The sequence below is a fragment of the Haliaeetus albicilla genome, chromosome 1 (genome assembly GCF_947461875.1).
Source record: "Haliaeetus albicilla chromosome 1, bHalAlb1.1, whole genome shotgun sequence".
NCBI classification, from domain to species: domain Eukaryota; kingdom Metazoa; phylum Chordata; class Aves; order Accipitriformes; family Accipitridae; genus Haliaeetus; species Haliaeetus albicilla.
Genome location: NC_091483.1, coordinates 83,280,092 through 83,292,096, shown reverse-complemented (window position 1 = coordinate 83,292,096; position 12,005 = coordinate 83,280,092). Strand labels below are relative to the sequence as shown.

The following is a 12,005-nucleotide window of genomic DNA, read 5'->3' as shown; positions in this document are numbered from 1 at the left end:
GACATCCTGAGCAGATTGTCACTGCAGATATGAAGACCCGCCTTGCGGTTAGGACGGGGGGGTCTGCGGTGTCCCAGGTGCAGAGGACCGAAGCGCGGAGGTGACACCTGCACCAGCATCGAGCTGGCAGAGCCTGCAGGCATGGGTGCTCGCTGAGCTTTGAGGTTCAGACCATAGGGGTCTCCAATCTCCAAGAAGTTTCTTGCTGGAGGGCTGATGCTCTTGTGGGTGGCGTATAGCCACTCTACTTGTCCACCCCATCCCATTCTGGAAAATATTTGGGCTCGGTGTGGTGTCCCCTGGTTGTTAGTCTGGTGCTCAGCCGTGCGAGCTGGCGTGGGAGATGTTAGCGGTCTTGATGCATCTGACCGATGGTGCCTTCTGCTCTTGGAAGAGTTTGTGCCAGTTTGCCCGTGTCCTTATTTCCCAGCTCTGACTGTGGTTTTCCACCTTCTCCTGGTCCCGATCGCCCCGGTTCCCATCCCTCCCCATCTGTCCCCTGCGCAGACACCCCTTCCCTCGCGTGTTCAGCTCCTGCAGCAAGAGGCAGCTGGAGAACTACTTCCAGAAGGGAGGTGGCATGTGTCTCTTCAACCTGCCCGACACCAAGGACCTGGTAGTGGGACGGAAATGTGGCAATGGCTTTCTGGAGGAAGGAGAAGACTGCGACTGCGGGGAGGTGGAGGTACGGTCCTGGGTTCTGCATCGCTTTCCCACAGGGGCTTTTGCAGCTCAGCTCAGCTGCTGGGTGGCAGAGTGTAGACCACGTGGAGAGAGGTATTTCCAAGGGAAAGGGGTGTGCTGGTCACCACAGGGACTCCATCCCGAGGGCTCTTCCCAGTCCTACCTTCCTAAATCCATTTAACCTGGTCCTGGCTTTCTTCTTGACTTCACCCTAGAGTGCTCAGGTCTTCCTCATCCCCCTCCGTGCCTCAGTTTCCCCATTAGCAAAATGAGAAGAGAAACGCTGTGATGGGTGAAGAAGGGGCTGGTGGCAGCAATGGGGAAGGGATGGAATCACTGACCGTGATGGTGTCGTCGTCTTCTCCCCACGCAGGAGTGCACCAACCCGTGCTGCAACGCACACAACTGCACGCTGAAGGAGGGGGCCCAGTGTGCCCACGGCGACTGCTGCCAGAGCTGCAAGGTAAGCCCCCCACCATGCCCACCCACCCACCCACCCAGGGCCTGGGCAGGGAAATACGGCCCCCACCATTCCCTTGGGACTTGTGCTGCATGTCCATAAGGTCAACCCCCCCACCGGGGCCAAATGAGGAGGGTTATGCGTTAACTTGTGTCCACAGGAGAGGCTTTGCTGGCTGCTTTGTGGGTGGGGTCCAGCCCAGGAATTTGGCTTTATACCTTGACAGCCCCATACAGTCCCACAGGGGGACGTTATAGATGGTTTATGGTCCCAAGCTATGCCAGGAGACGGCGGCAATCCCAGCTTGGCCCCTTCGCTGCCACTCAGTGCTGGTGTTTCTCTCTCCTCCTGCGGCAGCTAAAGGTGGCTGGGACGATCTGCAGGGAAGCAGCGGGATCCTGCGACCTCCCCGAATATTGCACGGGTGCCTCACCCTACTGCCCGGCCAACGTGTACCTGCTGGACGGCTCGTCCTGCGCCTACGGCGAGGCTTACTGCAACAACGGCATGTGCATGACCCACCACCAGCAATGTGTCCAGCTCTGGGGACCAGGTGAGTCCCATCAGCCTTCTTGCCACCCCTCTCCGGAGCAGGAGCCACGTTGGGTCTCAGCGCTGTGTCTGCCCGTGGGGTCCCCGTGGTCCCTGCCCGTGGGGCTGGAGGGTAGTGGATGGAGGGGTTGTGCTGTCCCCATCCAGGGTTGGGGGTCTGCGTCTGTGGGGCTGGCGTGGAGGGCTGAGGGTGCTGTGCAGGCACACTTACAGGTGCGTGGTCCTCTTCTGCGCCCATCCACCCGCTGCCTATGGCTCCCACGCTGCATAGAGCCCATACATTACATAGAGCCCCCGTGCTGCATATGGCCCATATGCTGCAAGTGCATACGGCCCATAGCTCATATCCTCCATATGGCAATCATCTGCCGCGTACGACCCCGTCTTGCATAGGGTCCCCGTGCTATGTATGGCCACACACAGCCACGTGCAGCACCCTGCCCCTGTGCACGCTGCAGCCCCCATACCCCCACTCCAAACCCCGCTCGCACCTAGGTACACCCCCGCTGCTCCCACCCTGACCAGGGCACACAGAGCCAGCACCCCTGGGTGCTCCCAGGAAAGCTGCAGCAAGCACAGGGGGGAATCCTCCCCCAGGACCAAAATCCTCTGCAAGACCCCAGAGAAAAGGGGATTTCACCCCTCTTGTGCTGTTCTTGGGCCGGCACCTGCAGCAGCAGCTCTCCGGGAGACTTTTCTGTGGTGTTTTCTCCATAAGCATCCAGCTGCTGCTCCCAGTTTTGGTATTTCTCCCTGCTGGCTCATTTCCCCATCCCACGCAGGACTTTTCTTCCTTCCCTGCAGGTGCGTGGCCAGCCCCGGACGCCTGTTTCCAGGATGTGAACATGGCCGGCAACACCTATGGCAACTGCGGCAAAGACAGCCAAGGGCGCTACGTGAAATGCGACAAGAGGTGGGTGCAGCGCTGGCACCCGTGGGTGCCACATCTCCTCCTCCTGCACCCACAGCCCCCTGCCGCCCACCCCTGCGAAGGAACTGGTGGGGTCCTATCCCAACCTGCTGGCATCACCCTTGGGGCCAGCTTCATTTTGGACCTCAGGAAGACACCAGGTCCTTCCTGGGCTCAGTCCCCATCACTGCTGGGAGGTTGTCCCACCGTACATCACCTCCCAGCCCAGCCTGAAGGGAAAATCAAAGACAACATCAGCAGGAGATGCGATTTAGGGAGCATGTGCTCGCCAGTGTTCCCAGTTAGACCAGGGGTGTTAGAGGGAGCCCCCCTGCCTGTTCCCTCCAGCATTTCTCTGCGCTGCCCATGATTTATCTAAGTCCTTTCTGAACCCACTGAGCCTCTCCCATCACGACCTAACATGGCCATAAATTCAGAGAGAGACGAGCCAGCAGGCGCTGGGACAGGGGGTGATGGGGCAGGGAGGGTGAGGTGGCCGGTACCCACATACATATGGCCCTCACCTCGGCTTTGCCCCACTTCTAGGGATGCTATGTGTGGCAAGATCCAGTGCCAGAGCTCAGCTAAGAAGCCCCAGGGGACCAACACTGTCTCCATCGACACCACCATCCGCTTCAACGGGCGGGAGGTGAAATGCCGAGGCACCTACATGTACACCGCGAAGGACGATGAGGAAGACCTCTCCGACCCCGGGCTGGTGATGACGGGGACGAAATGTGGAGATGGGATGGTGAGTACCTCTTCCTAGGGCTGGGGTCTCCTACAGGAGATCATCTCCTTGGCTCTTATCCCAGCTCCAATGTGGACGTTGGCTCTTCTCTGTGTTACAGCCGGGCCATGGGACGTGGTTCCCCCCACGCTTGCAGACATTGCTTTGATGACATTTCACCCAGGGTGCTTCTAGACATCACCAGATGCTTGCGTGTAGGCCACCGAATTCTTCTCTTCATGCTTCTTTACTGATTTAATGCATAGTGGAGCAACCCCAACAAGAATTGCATGCCCCAGGACTTGATGGAAGAGGCTTCCTCCTATGAATAGATTGTTTCCCAAGGGAAAGCTGTGTTAGGAATCAAGACAACAGATCCAAACAGATGCTGCTAACCTAGTAATAGTCTCTTTTAAAGCCCCCGCATCTCCTAGTACTTTACAGAGGGTCGGTTCAGCTGAGGAAGGAGAGAAGCCTGGTAGACAACACGGTAGCAGGGATGCATGCCAGACAGAGCTGGCTGCGGAGACATGGCCTTTGCTATTTGGCATTTTAATTGTGAAATTTTCATCCCAGTTTGGGATGGAAGGCCAAAATGTCGACATTTTCATGAGAAAGGATGGCTGGTTTTGAAATCCAGTGTCAGTTTTTTTGGCTGGAGCCTGTGTTTTAGAGCCAGATGGGAAATGCCTTCTCCAGGAGCTGCCAGGTGGGTTGTCAGGGAAGGGGGGTGGGACTGTTGGTCCCTGGTCTCCATTGAGCCGTCCTGGATGGGGGAATGGCAGAGGTTTCCTGGGCTGTGCTGAAAATTGGAGTGAAATGCGTTGGTCTGGAACAAGACAATTTAACGAACCTGCCTTTTCCAACAGACAACATCCTTCCAGAGGACTCCCATCTGTGAAGCCAGAATATCACTGTCCCCCCTCTCTCAGGTCTTTCTCTAAGCTCAGCTTCTTGGCTCTCTCTCAGGTTTGCAAAGATCGCCGGTGCCAGAATGCCTCCCTTTTTGAGCTGGAAAAGTGCGTTTCCCGGTGCAATGGCCGTGGGGTGAGTTATTGCCTGAGACCTACAGCAGGCTCTTAAGATAAGCACAGATTCTTAAGCAAAACCAAGTGTCTCCCCTGGGGATGAGCCTTGCAACACAGTGGGCATCTGCTTTTCATAACTCTCTCATGCATCAGCTATGGGTGCAACTGAGCTGAGATCTTTGCTTACCCGTGTCCAAGTTAGAGGAAGAAGATCATTCGTGATGTAAGGACCATCTGCAAAATTTGGATGAGGGTCCAGTTTGAACTGGAGAGTGTTTAGAGCTCAGAGCAGGTGCCTGTTCCTTCTGAGAGCAAAGCAAGAGTCAGAAACACAACTGGGACTGCAAAAAGGCAGGGCAGTGGTTCAGTGAATAGAAAGAGCCACCTTTGTCCAAAGCTTAAAGGCTACAAAGATTTGACCTCTGCAGAACGCAGGGCTTTGTCAGATAAGGCAATAACAATGCTGTGGTTTACTGGGAAGATCCGAAGGGGAAGATGTTTAACAAACTTCTAGCCTAATGCAACATATTAAGGGCATCAGGTTTGTGTAATCAACTGGTGTGAAAACTGAGGGTGTAAGATACCTGTCTTCAAGGTTTCTGCAAAGAGCAGGGAAATAAAAGTATCTCTCTACATTGCAATCACAGATTTGAGGGCAACACGGACATGATCCAAGTGATGTTCAAGGGGTGAATATTGGCAGGGGATAAGCTCCTTCAGCCCAGACTCCTACCATTGGCCGTCTGCTGTCATCTCCGCCATACAGACCATCATTTCCATACATCCCGTGTGGTCTCCAACCCTCCTTCTCTCTCTGCAGGTCTGCAACAGCAACAAGAACTGCCACTGCGATGCTGGCTGGGCTCCCCCCTACTGTGAGAAGCCGGGCTTGGGTGGCAGCGTGGACAGTGGCCCTGTCCAGCGCGACAGTGAGTCCCGACTTCTTGTCTTGTGATGCTGGTGGTGATGTCACGATGCCACGAGAGGGGGAAATGGGGCGATAAAGCTGCTGACAGCTCTGCTCCCAAATGTGCTGGGTTGGGTCCGTTCAGGCAGACTCACAGCCTGTGCCCAGCTCTAGTTGCTCGGTGGCCACCCATTTTTATCAGAGGCCACCGGATGGTGCTGCTCCATTTTTGGGGAAGTGATCAGCAATGATGTCTCTAGCTTGGGTGGCTGGGAATGGGCAGACAGGACCAGCATTTACATTGAGTGGAGCCAGAGGCTGCTGGCTCTCCCAGCCCCCCCCTCATCTTTGTGCTTTCCCTGCCAGATCATGAAGCCATCTTAATAACCCTTCTGCTCATCTTCCTGCTCTTCCTCCCGGCCCTGATGATAAGCATCTACTTTTGGTACCGACGGGAGAACTCGCTCCTGAATAAATGGATAAAGGAGATGAGGAGGAGGACCCAGGAGACGTATAGGTGGGTGATGTGTCCTAAATCCCTTCTCTCTTGAGGACCCAGTGAGACCCCAAAACCTTGTTTTCTTGCTACTGGCAGCGTCCAGCCTGGTAGGAACAGTTGTTGGGGAGCTGGTGGTGCACAGGGCCTTTTTCAAAGTGCTATGAGACCTGGTTGAGATATGAAGAGCTCTCTCCTGGGACAGTTTGAGGCTCTCAGCTCTCCCCTGAGCAGAGGACAGGGATGATCAGTTGGACAGGACAACCCCAGAGCATGATGACGAAGGTGGCCTGGTACTGAGGAGCTTTCTTGCCATCTGCTCCTAGCAGGCTGCAAGAGCTGGAGGGGCTCTAAAGAGGTGCTGAATTTAGATATTCTCATTATTCCCCCTCCCAGTACATGTACAGACACACACATACCTCAGAGCCACTGCAATAATTTGAGAAAAAAGCCCAGAACCAAACAACCTCCTTCATTACCCTCATTATCTCAAGACAGACTTGTCATCCCTGATCACCCAGCACTGCAAGACTGTCTGTTAACAATCTGTTAACGGAGACAGGATCTCACTGACGTGCAGCATTTTGGGAGGCAGCTGTTGCAAAAATGGTTGCTTTATTTTGCCATCTGTGATTTGTTTGTGATCCTGGGCAGGAACAAAACCATCAGTCGAAAGTCAAACGGTGGCCATCCCAAAGCTGCTTTCACGTTGCGGAACATTTCCACCTCCAGCCACACTAATAAAGTAAGTAATAACTCGCCTTCCAGGTTGGCTTTCCCTCCCTGGGACTTGATACTTGTGGGTGATCACATCTGCCTCTAGCAACTGGGCAAGCAACTGGTACTCCATGCTGGTTTTGCATTGTGCCTACGCTGTGAAGCCTTGGTCAGTAGTACACGTGCCTCCTAAAAGTGAGCCTGTTGAGCTCTGCCTGCTCAAAAAGACCCCGGTGATTGCCAGGACCCTCCGCTGGAAAATTGCCCATCACTGTGGCAAAGCTTTCAGGGGCTCTGCAATCCTGCTGATGACTTTGTGCTGGGTCTCTGAGGAGGCAGATGCTTCTGCTGCTGGTTGTGTCAGCTCTGGTGACCTTGGGATGGGTAAGCCTGGGACTGAATTTGGGAAGAATTTAGGTTTTTTGAGCACAGCCACAGTGGCTGAGAGCAGGGCAGAATGGATGATGTCTCCCATCTCTGTAATTCAGTCTGGTGGAAATCTGGTATGGATTCACCAGAGCTGACCCTGGTCCAGATCTCCTCACCCCAACACCTTTCTCATCCCTGTGTGCTCTCATATGGTTAGCGAGGAGCAAACGTGTTCAGCTTTTGGGCGGGATGGTAAAAGTGGCGGTCCCAGAAAGCGGAATAAATACCCAGTGCTCCTCCTGCAACTCTCTAGCACCCAGACCTTGAGGGGACATCTGCTTTTCAGCACCTAGGAAAACCTAGGATTTTCCTCCATACTTCTGCTTTTCTCATCCCTGCAGGCAACGCGAGCTGCATTCCCCCCTAAACCCAACGCTCACCAGCCTGGTTCCCAGCCTGTCAACGTTGTCCACCCTCTTCGCCCGGCTCCCCACTCCATCCCTTCGCGTCCAAGAGACCCCAAGCCTGCCAGGCCACCTCCACCAGTCAGCAAATCCCCCATGGTCCCCACCAAGACAGTTGTCTCCCAGGCTAAGCTGCCGCCTCCGAAGAAACCTCTTCCCTGCAGCCCCGTGAGGACCCCACTGGTGAGCTTTGCTGGTTGGCTGTGCTTTTCTTCCAGCCTCATAGAAATTCCCTGGTTTTTGGCTGCCTGTGGCTCTTTTGGGTTGGGCACTATTAAGGAGCTGTCACACCACCCTAAGAGACAAATCTGTTGCAATGGTGAAGAAAGCTCATTAGATAATGAGAATATTTTAAGGTAATTTGGGTGTTGTTACATGCTTTGAAGCATCTCAGCTCTGCACCAGGGGAAAGAGGTTTGTAGGAGGTCGTTGGATGCTCCTCTAAGGATGTTGTCTCTTCCCATACACTTTGTGATCCCAGGTCATCCCAAAGCACCAGCCCCCTCGTCGGCCGCTGCCTGGAAGTCCTATTCTGGCCAAAGAGTTGCCTCCTGCACATGGACAGACCCTGCTGGTCATGGTCCCTCCTACCAACTTCAAGGTGTCGGGTACAAGTGCCATGAGCCACCCCACGAGGCCATTAAAGTAAGTTGAGAGAGGAGTTGAGCTATCTCCCACCACTGCTGGGGTCCTGCAGGTGGACACAGTGGGGGGTCTTGTGGGTCACATCTGGGTGGGACGTTCCAAATGTCACTGTGGTGTGCTCTGGTCTGGTCTGCCCCTTGTGGTGTCTTCACCGTGACCTGGGTTTCTCCTGCTCCTCCCCGATACGGCTGGTGGGTACAGGTCAGGCTGCTGAGGAGCAGGAGAAATGCTCTGTGCTGTTGGCTGTGCGGGTCTGTACCCGCTGCTGTAGCTACAGAGGAGTTTGAAGCCCACCAGCTTTGAAGTAATTGGCCTGTAGGGCATTGGGGATCTTTGGTATGGGGCATCTGGGGGCAGCAGCAACAGGCAGAAAGGAAATCAGAAGATGTCCCAAATCCTGCTACCTGGGGAGCAACCACAGCCGAAGCATTTGTCCATATGGGGACCCTACGTACATAAAACCCCTTGTGCCCATGCTCCCTTTTGCATGGTGCAGGAGCCTGCCCACCCGAGCAAGGTACCTGTGGGTGTCTGGGGTCTGCAGCCATCCCTTGACCTGTCAGGAGCCCAGAGAGTTTGACCAAAGTTGGCCAGTGGTGACCAAGGTTGGGACTTTGGGTCTTACAGGGTCCTGATGGGTTAAGGGAGATGCCATCCTTTGGTGGGTGCATATGGCCCCGTGTCCCAGAGCATGGAGGGGGCTGTTGGTGAGCTGCTGGGGGACAGTGGAGTGAAGGGACAGACACTGATGCTTTCTTTCGTCTTTCCTCCCTACAGACCGATGCCACCTCAAAGGTGAGTCACAGACACTGTGCAGGACGACGGGGGGATGGTCTTTGCTGCTTGTGGGGGATGGCCTTTGGTTAAGCACTGGGCTGGCACTCAAGAGACTGGGGATTAAATGTCCCCCTTCCCAGAAGCTCTTAAGTGAGCAGGACGTAGTCCCTCTGGGTACCCAAATAATAGCAGGGCTTGGGCACCTGTGTCTGAGGGAATGGAGGACACGGGCTTTCCAGTTTGGAGCTGGGAGATTCAGTCCAAGTCCTTTACGACATCGCTATGACTTTCTGCTCTTGCTATGTTGCTAAATCCTCTGGAAATAGGTCAGTGGAGCCTCAGGGGATTGCACTTCCATCCGTTTCTGCTAGCCAGGCTTGTGGGCTGTATCCAGCCATGGAGAGAAGGCACCATGCTGGACTGAAGTTGGCCCTCATCCCCAGATGGTCTGCTTTGATGATTACTGCTTTGACGCTCTTGGACCATTTTAGGTTCCTATGTCTTTGTAGCTGCCACCACAAGGAGGCTGAATATGCCCCAAAATTTCTCAGTGTAACTCAATCCCTATGGGTCATCACTTCTAGTAGATAAAACAGACCTGTTCTGTGGTCCCGAAAGAGAAAGATTTGGCTCATCCTGGCAGCCAAACTCAGGTCCCTCCCCAGATGGTGTAGTTTTGTCCTTGCTGCCCACCGGGAACAGTCCCTGGCTATCCTCTCTTGAAATGGTGCCCCTGTAAGAAAATGTTGACTGGCAGGGCCAGACTTGTGCCAGCGAGCAGGACGTGCCCACGTCCTAGTCTGGATTCATTACTTGACATAACCAACATGGTAAGAGAGGGCCGGGGAACTGTTTTCTTTCCTAGATGGATGAGGTAAGAAATTTCATAATTCCTGGGATGGACTATAGGATCCATATTGGATTGGTTGTTTTGGTGACATCTCTTGATAGTGCCCAATCTACCTTGGCTGTTTTTGGGAAGCTGAGAGCCGTAACCCTTCAGGGACATGGTTCCCACAGTTGGTGGGCTCACAGTTCTCACCGCTGGTTGCTGCCCGGTGTCACCACATGCTTTGGTGGACTTTGAGTCCTATCAGGGTTTTGAGGGTATGCCAAAGGAAAACACCTCAAAGTGATACAATTTGGGGTTGTATTTTTGAGAGAGGACATGGGTGACCATGACAGTCCCAGGTCCCCTCTGGTTTTGGGCAGCAGCTGGTCTGTCTTCCCTGAGCTGTGGAAGGATAGTTGTGGTGGAGGTGGTGGATGCTTGGTCTCTGCACTTGAACGAGTTATCTCCTTTCTCTTTCTCCTCCCTTTAGGCCAGTCCCAGCCATCAAATTCCAATCAACCTCCTTCCCCTTGAAGAAGTGACAAACCAAGGACACCTTAAGTCCATCCTTCCTGAGCTGGCTCTCCTGATTTGCACTGCTGCTGGCGACAGGGGTCTTTTATTCCTCTCTTGTTTTATTTGTCTTTTGATACCAGAGGACTATTTTTATAAGACAGAATATGTATTCAGCACAAAAACTGTAGCGGTGGGCGAAGAAGAGGGGAAATTGGTACCGTGACATAACTAAGGGTTGGGGTGGGCTGGTGGTGGGGTTCCCACAATGGAGACTCCACCGCAGCTCCTGGCATTGCCTCCTTGCCTATTTATCCCCCCAGCTTTAGTTTCTTCTTGACATTGCACATGGGCTGGGGTGACTTGGGGTCAAGAGAACATCCAACACTGACTTAAGATGCTGATGACAGTGGCAGCGAAAGCCGTGTAATATCCTTCTAGCTACCTCCTCCTTCTCCTCGAGGCCTGGTGAGAGCCCCCCACCACCCATTGCCATCAGAGTTCAATGCTGGGCATTGTCTCCGGGGAGACATTTGCCACGAGAGAAAAGTGGTTTCCAGTTTGGACTGTGCCATACGGTGCTGGGACATTTCCGTGAAGGATCCAAGTTCTCAGGCTCCTCCTGGCCTCCTGCCTTATTGCACAAGAAAAAAACAGTGACAATTCTGGGGTCGTACCTGGAAGGAGAAGCTGTCTGGGAAACGGTTTAATGTCTGAAGTGCTGGTGGCAGCTGGTTACCAGGGTGCTTTCAAGGGGCTCAGGAGCCCTCCATAGACATTACGTGTTCCTTGCTCATGGGGCAAGCCCAGCAGTGGCTCTGTGAGCTGCTAACACTCTGCTGTCCAAAGGGGGAAGGAGCCACAAGCCAGGAACAAGAGCAGGAAGACTTCCTGCCTGTGTCATTGGCTTGCCCAAAGGCCTTGGCCAAGCCATTGCATTTCTCTGTGCCTCAGTTCCCCCCACCTGTAAAATGGGGGGGGTAATACCTACCTCACAGGGGTGTTGTGAGGTTTAACAAACTGATGTCTTGAAAGGGCTTTACAATCCTCAGATGAAAGGTGCTGTTGACCTGCACAGTATTATACCGTGCCACTTTCCTATGACTTGACATGCGGCTCTGTCAGGGTCTGAAATGAGAACAAAGGCTTTGTACAGTCCCCTGGCTCCTTCGGCTCTTTTCTTGCGCAGCAGGTCCCTGACCCTTTAGACACCAAGGTCTCCTACCACAGTGGTGCAAACAGATCCCTGGAGCCCCTTCTGTTTGTTAGCCCTTAAACCTGGGATCATTCAGTCCAACTGTGTGTGACACGTCAAGTACCCTGGGGTAGATCCCACCTGACCTAGGACAAATCTTTTTGAGCTGTGTCCAACCAACATAAAGGTTACCCATGATGTAGGCTCAGGAACAACCCTCAGGAAACTGTTCTGGTGTTTCATTATCCCCAGTGTTACAAAATGGGCTGCTAATTGCAGGTTGCGGTTAAGGCCACCTTAACCTAAGCTGTCCTCACTCTCTTATGATCAGGCTTTGTTTTGTAGTCTTTGGTCATGCACATGGGCCTTCCCTGAAGCATCTCTGGTACCTCTGTACCTTTCTTGGTTGGTGGATATCCAGGTGGGTTCTAGGATCCAGCATTTCCTCTTACCCTGGTAACATGTCACGAAATCACAGAGTCATTTATGTTGAAAGGGACCTCTTGAGATCATCCTCGGATGACCTTCTGAGGACAGGATAAATGAACTGGTCCCTAAACCTTCCCAAGGTCCCATTGTTTTTAGCGATCTCCTGAGAACTTCTGACATGGGTCAGATTTGAGGAGGAGCCTACGGAGCTCCTGGAGAGGGGAAACCCTGCTCCCTGCCTGTGAATGGCCTCCCTTCTACTGTCCGGTATAGGTGTTAGTAGAGGGTTAAACAGTT

At 53.6% G+C, this 12,005-nt stretch overlaps 1 protein-coding gene across 1 annotated transcript in view; it reads left to right on the top strand.

The window, feature by feature from the left end:
* ADAM33 (ADAM metallopeptidase domain 33) overlaps window positions 1–11,242 on the top strand; it is a 30,085-nt gene extending 18,843 nt beyond the window's left edge. Inside the window, exons 12-24 of the mRNA XM_069797013.1 lie at window positions 508–685; window positions 1,058–1,147; window positions 1,502–1,697; window positions 2,501–2,609; window positions 3,153–3,357; window positions 4,306–4,383; window positions 5,185–5,293; window positions 5,638–5,788; window positions 6,422–6,512; window positions 7,255–7,500; window positions 7,799–7,962; window positions 8,740–8,757; window positions 10,062–11,242. Coding sequence (XP_069653114.1) covers window positions 508–685; window positions 1,058–1,147; window positions 1,502–1,697; window positions 2,501–2,609; window positions 3,153–3,357; window positions 4,306–4,383; window positions 5,185–5,293; window positions 5,638–5,788; window positions 6,422–6,512; window positions 7,255–7,500; window positions 7,799–7,962; window positions 8,740–8,757; window positions 10,062–10,113 — 1,687 coding nt within the window. The 3' untranslated portion in view covers window positions 10,114–11,242. The remainder of the gene's footprint in view (window positions 1–507; window positions 686–1,057; window positions 1,148–1,501; window positions 1,698–2,500; window positions 2,610–3,152; window positions 3,358–4,305; window positions 4,384–5,184; window positions 5,294–5,637; window positions 5,789–6,421; window positions 6,513–7,254; window positions 7,501–7,798; window positions 7,963–8,739; window positions 8,758–10,061) is intronic.
* The last annotated feature ends 763 nt before the right edge of the window (window positions 11,243–12,005 follow it).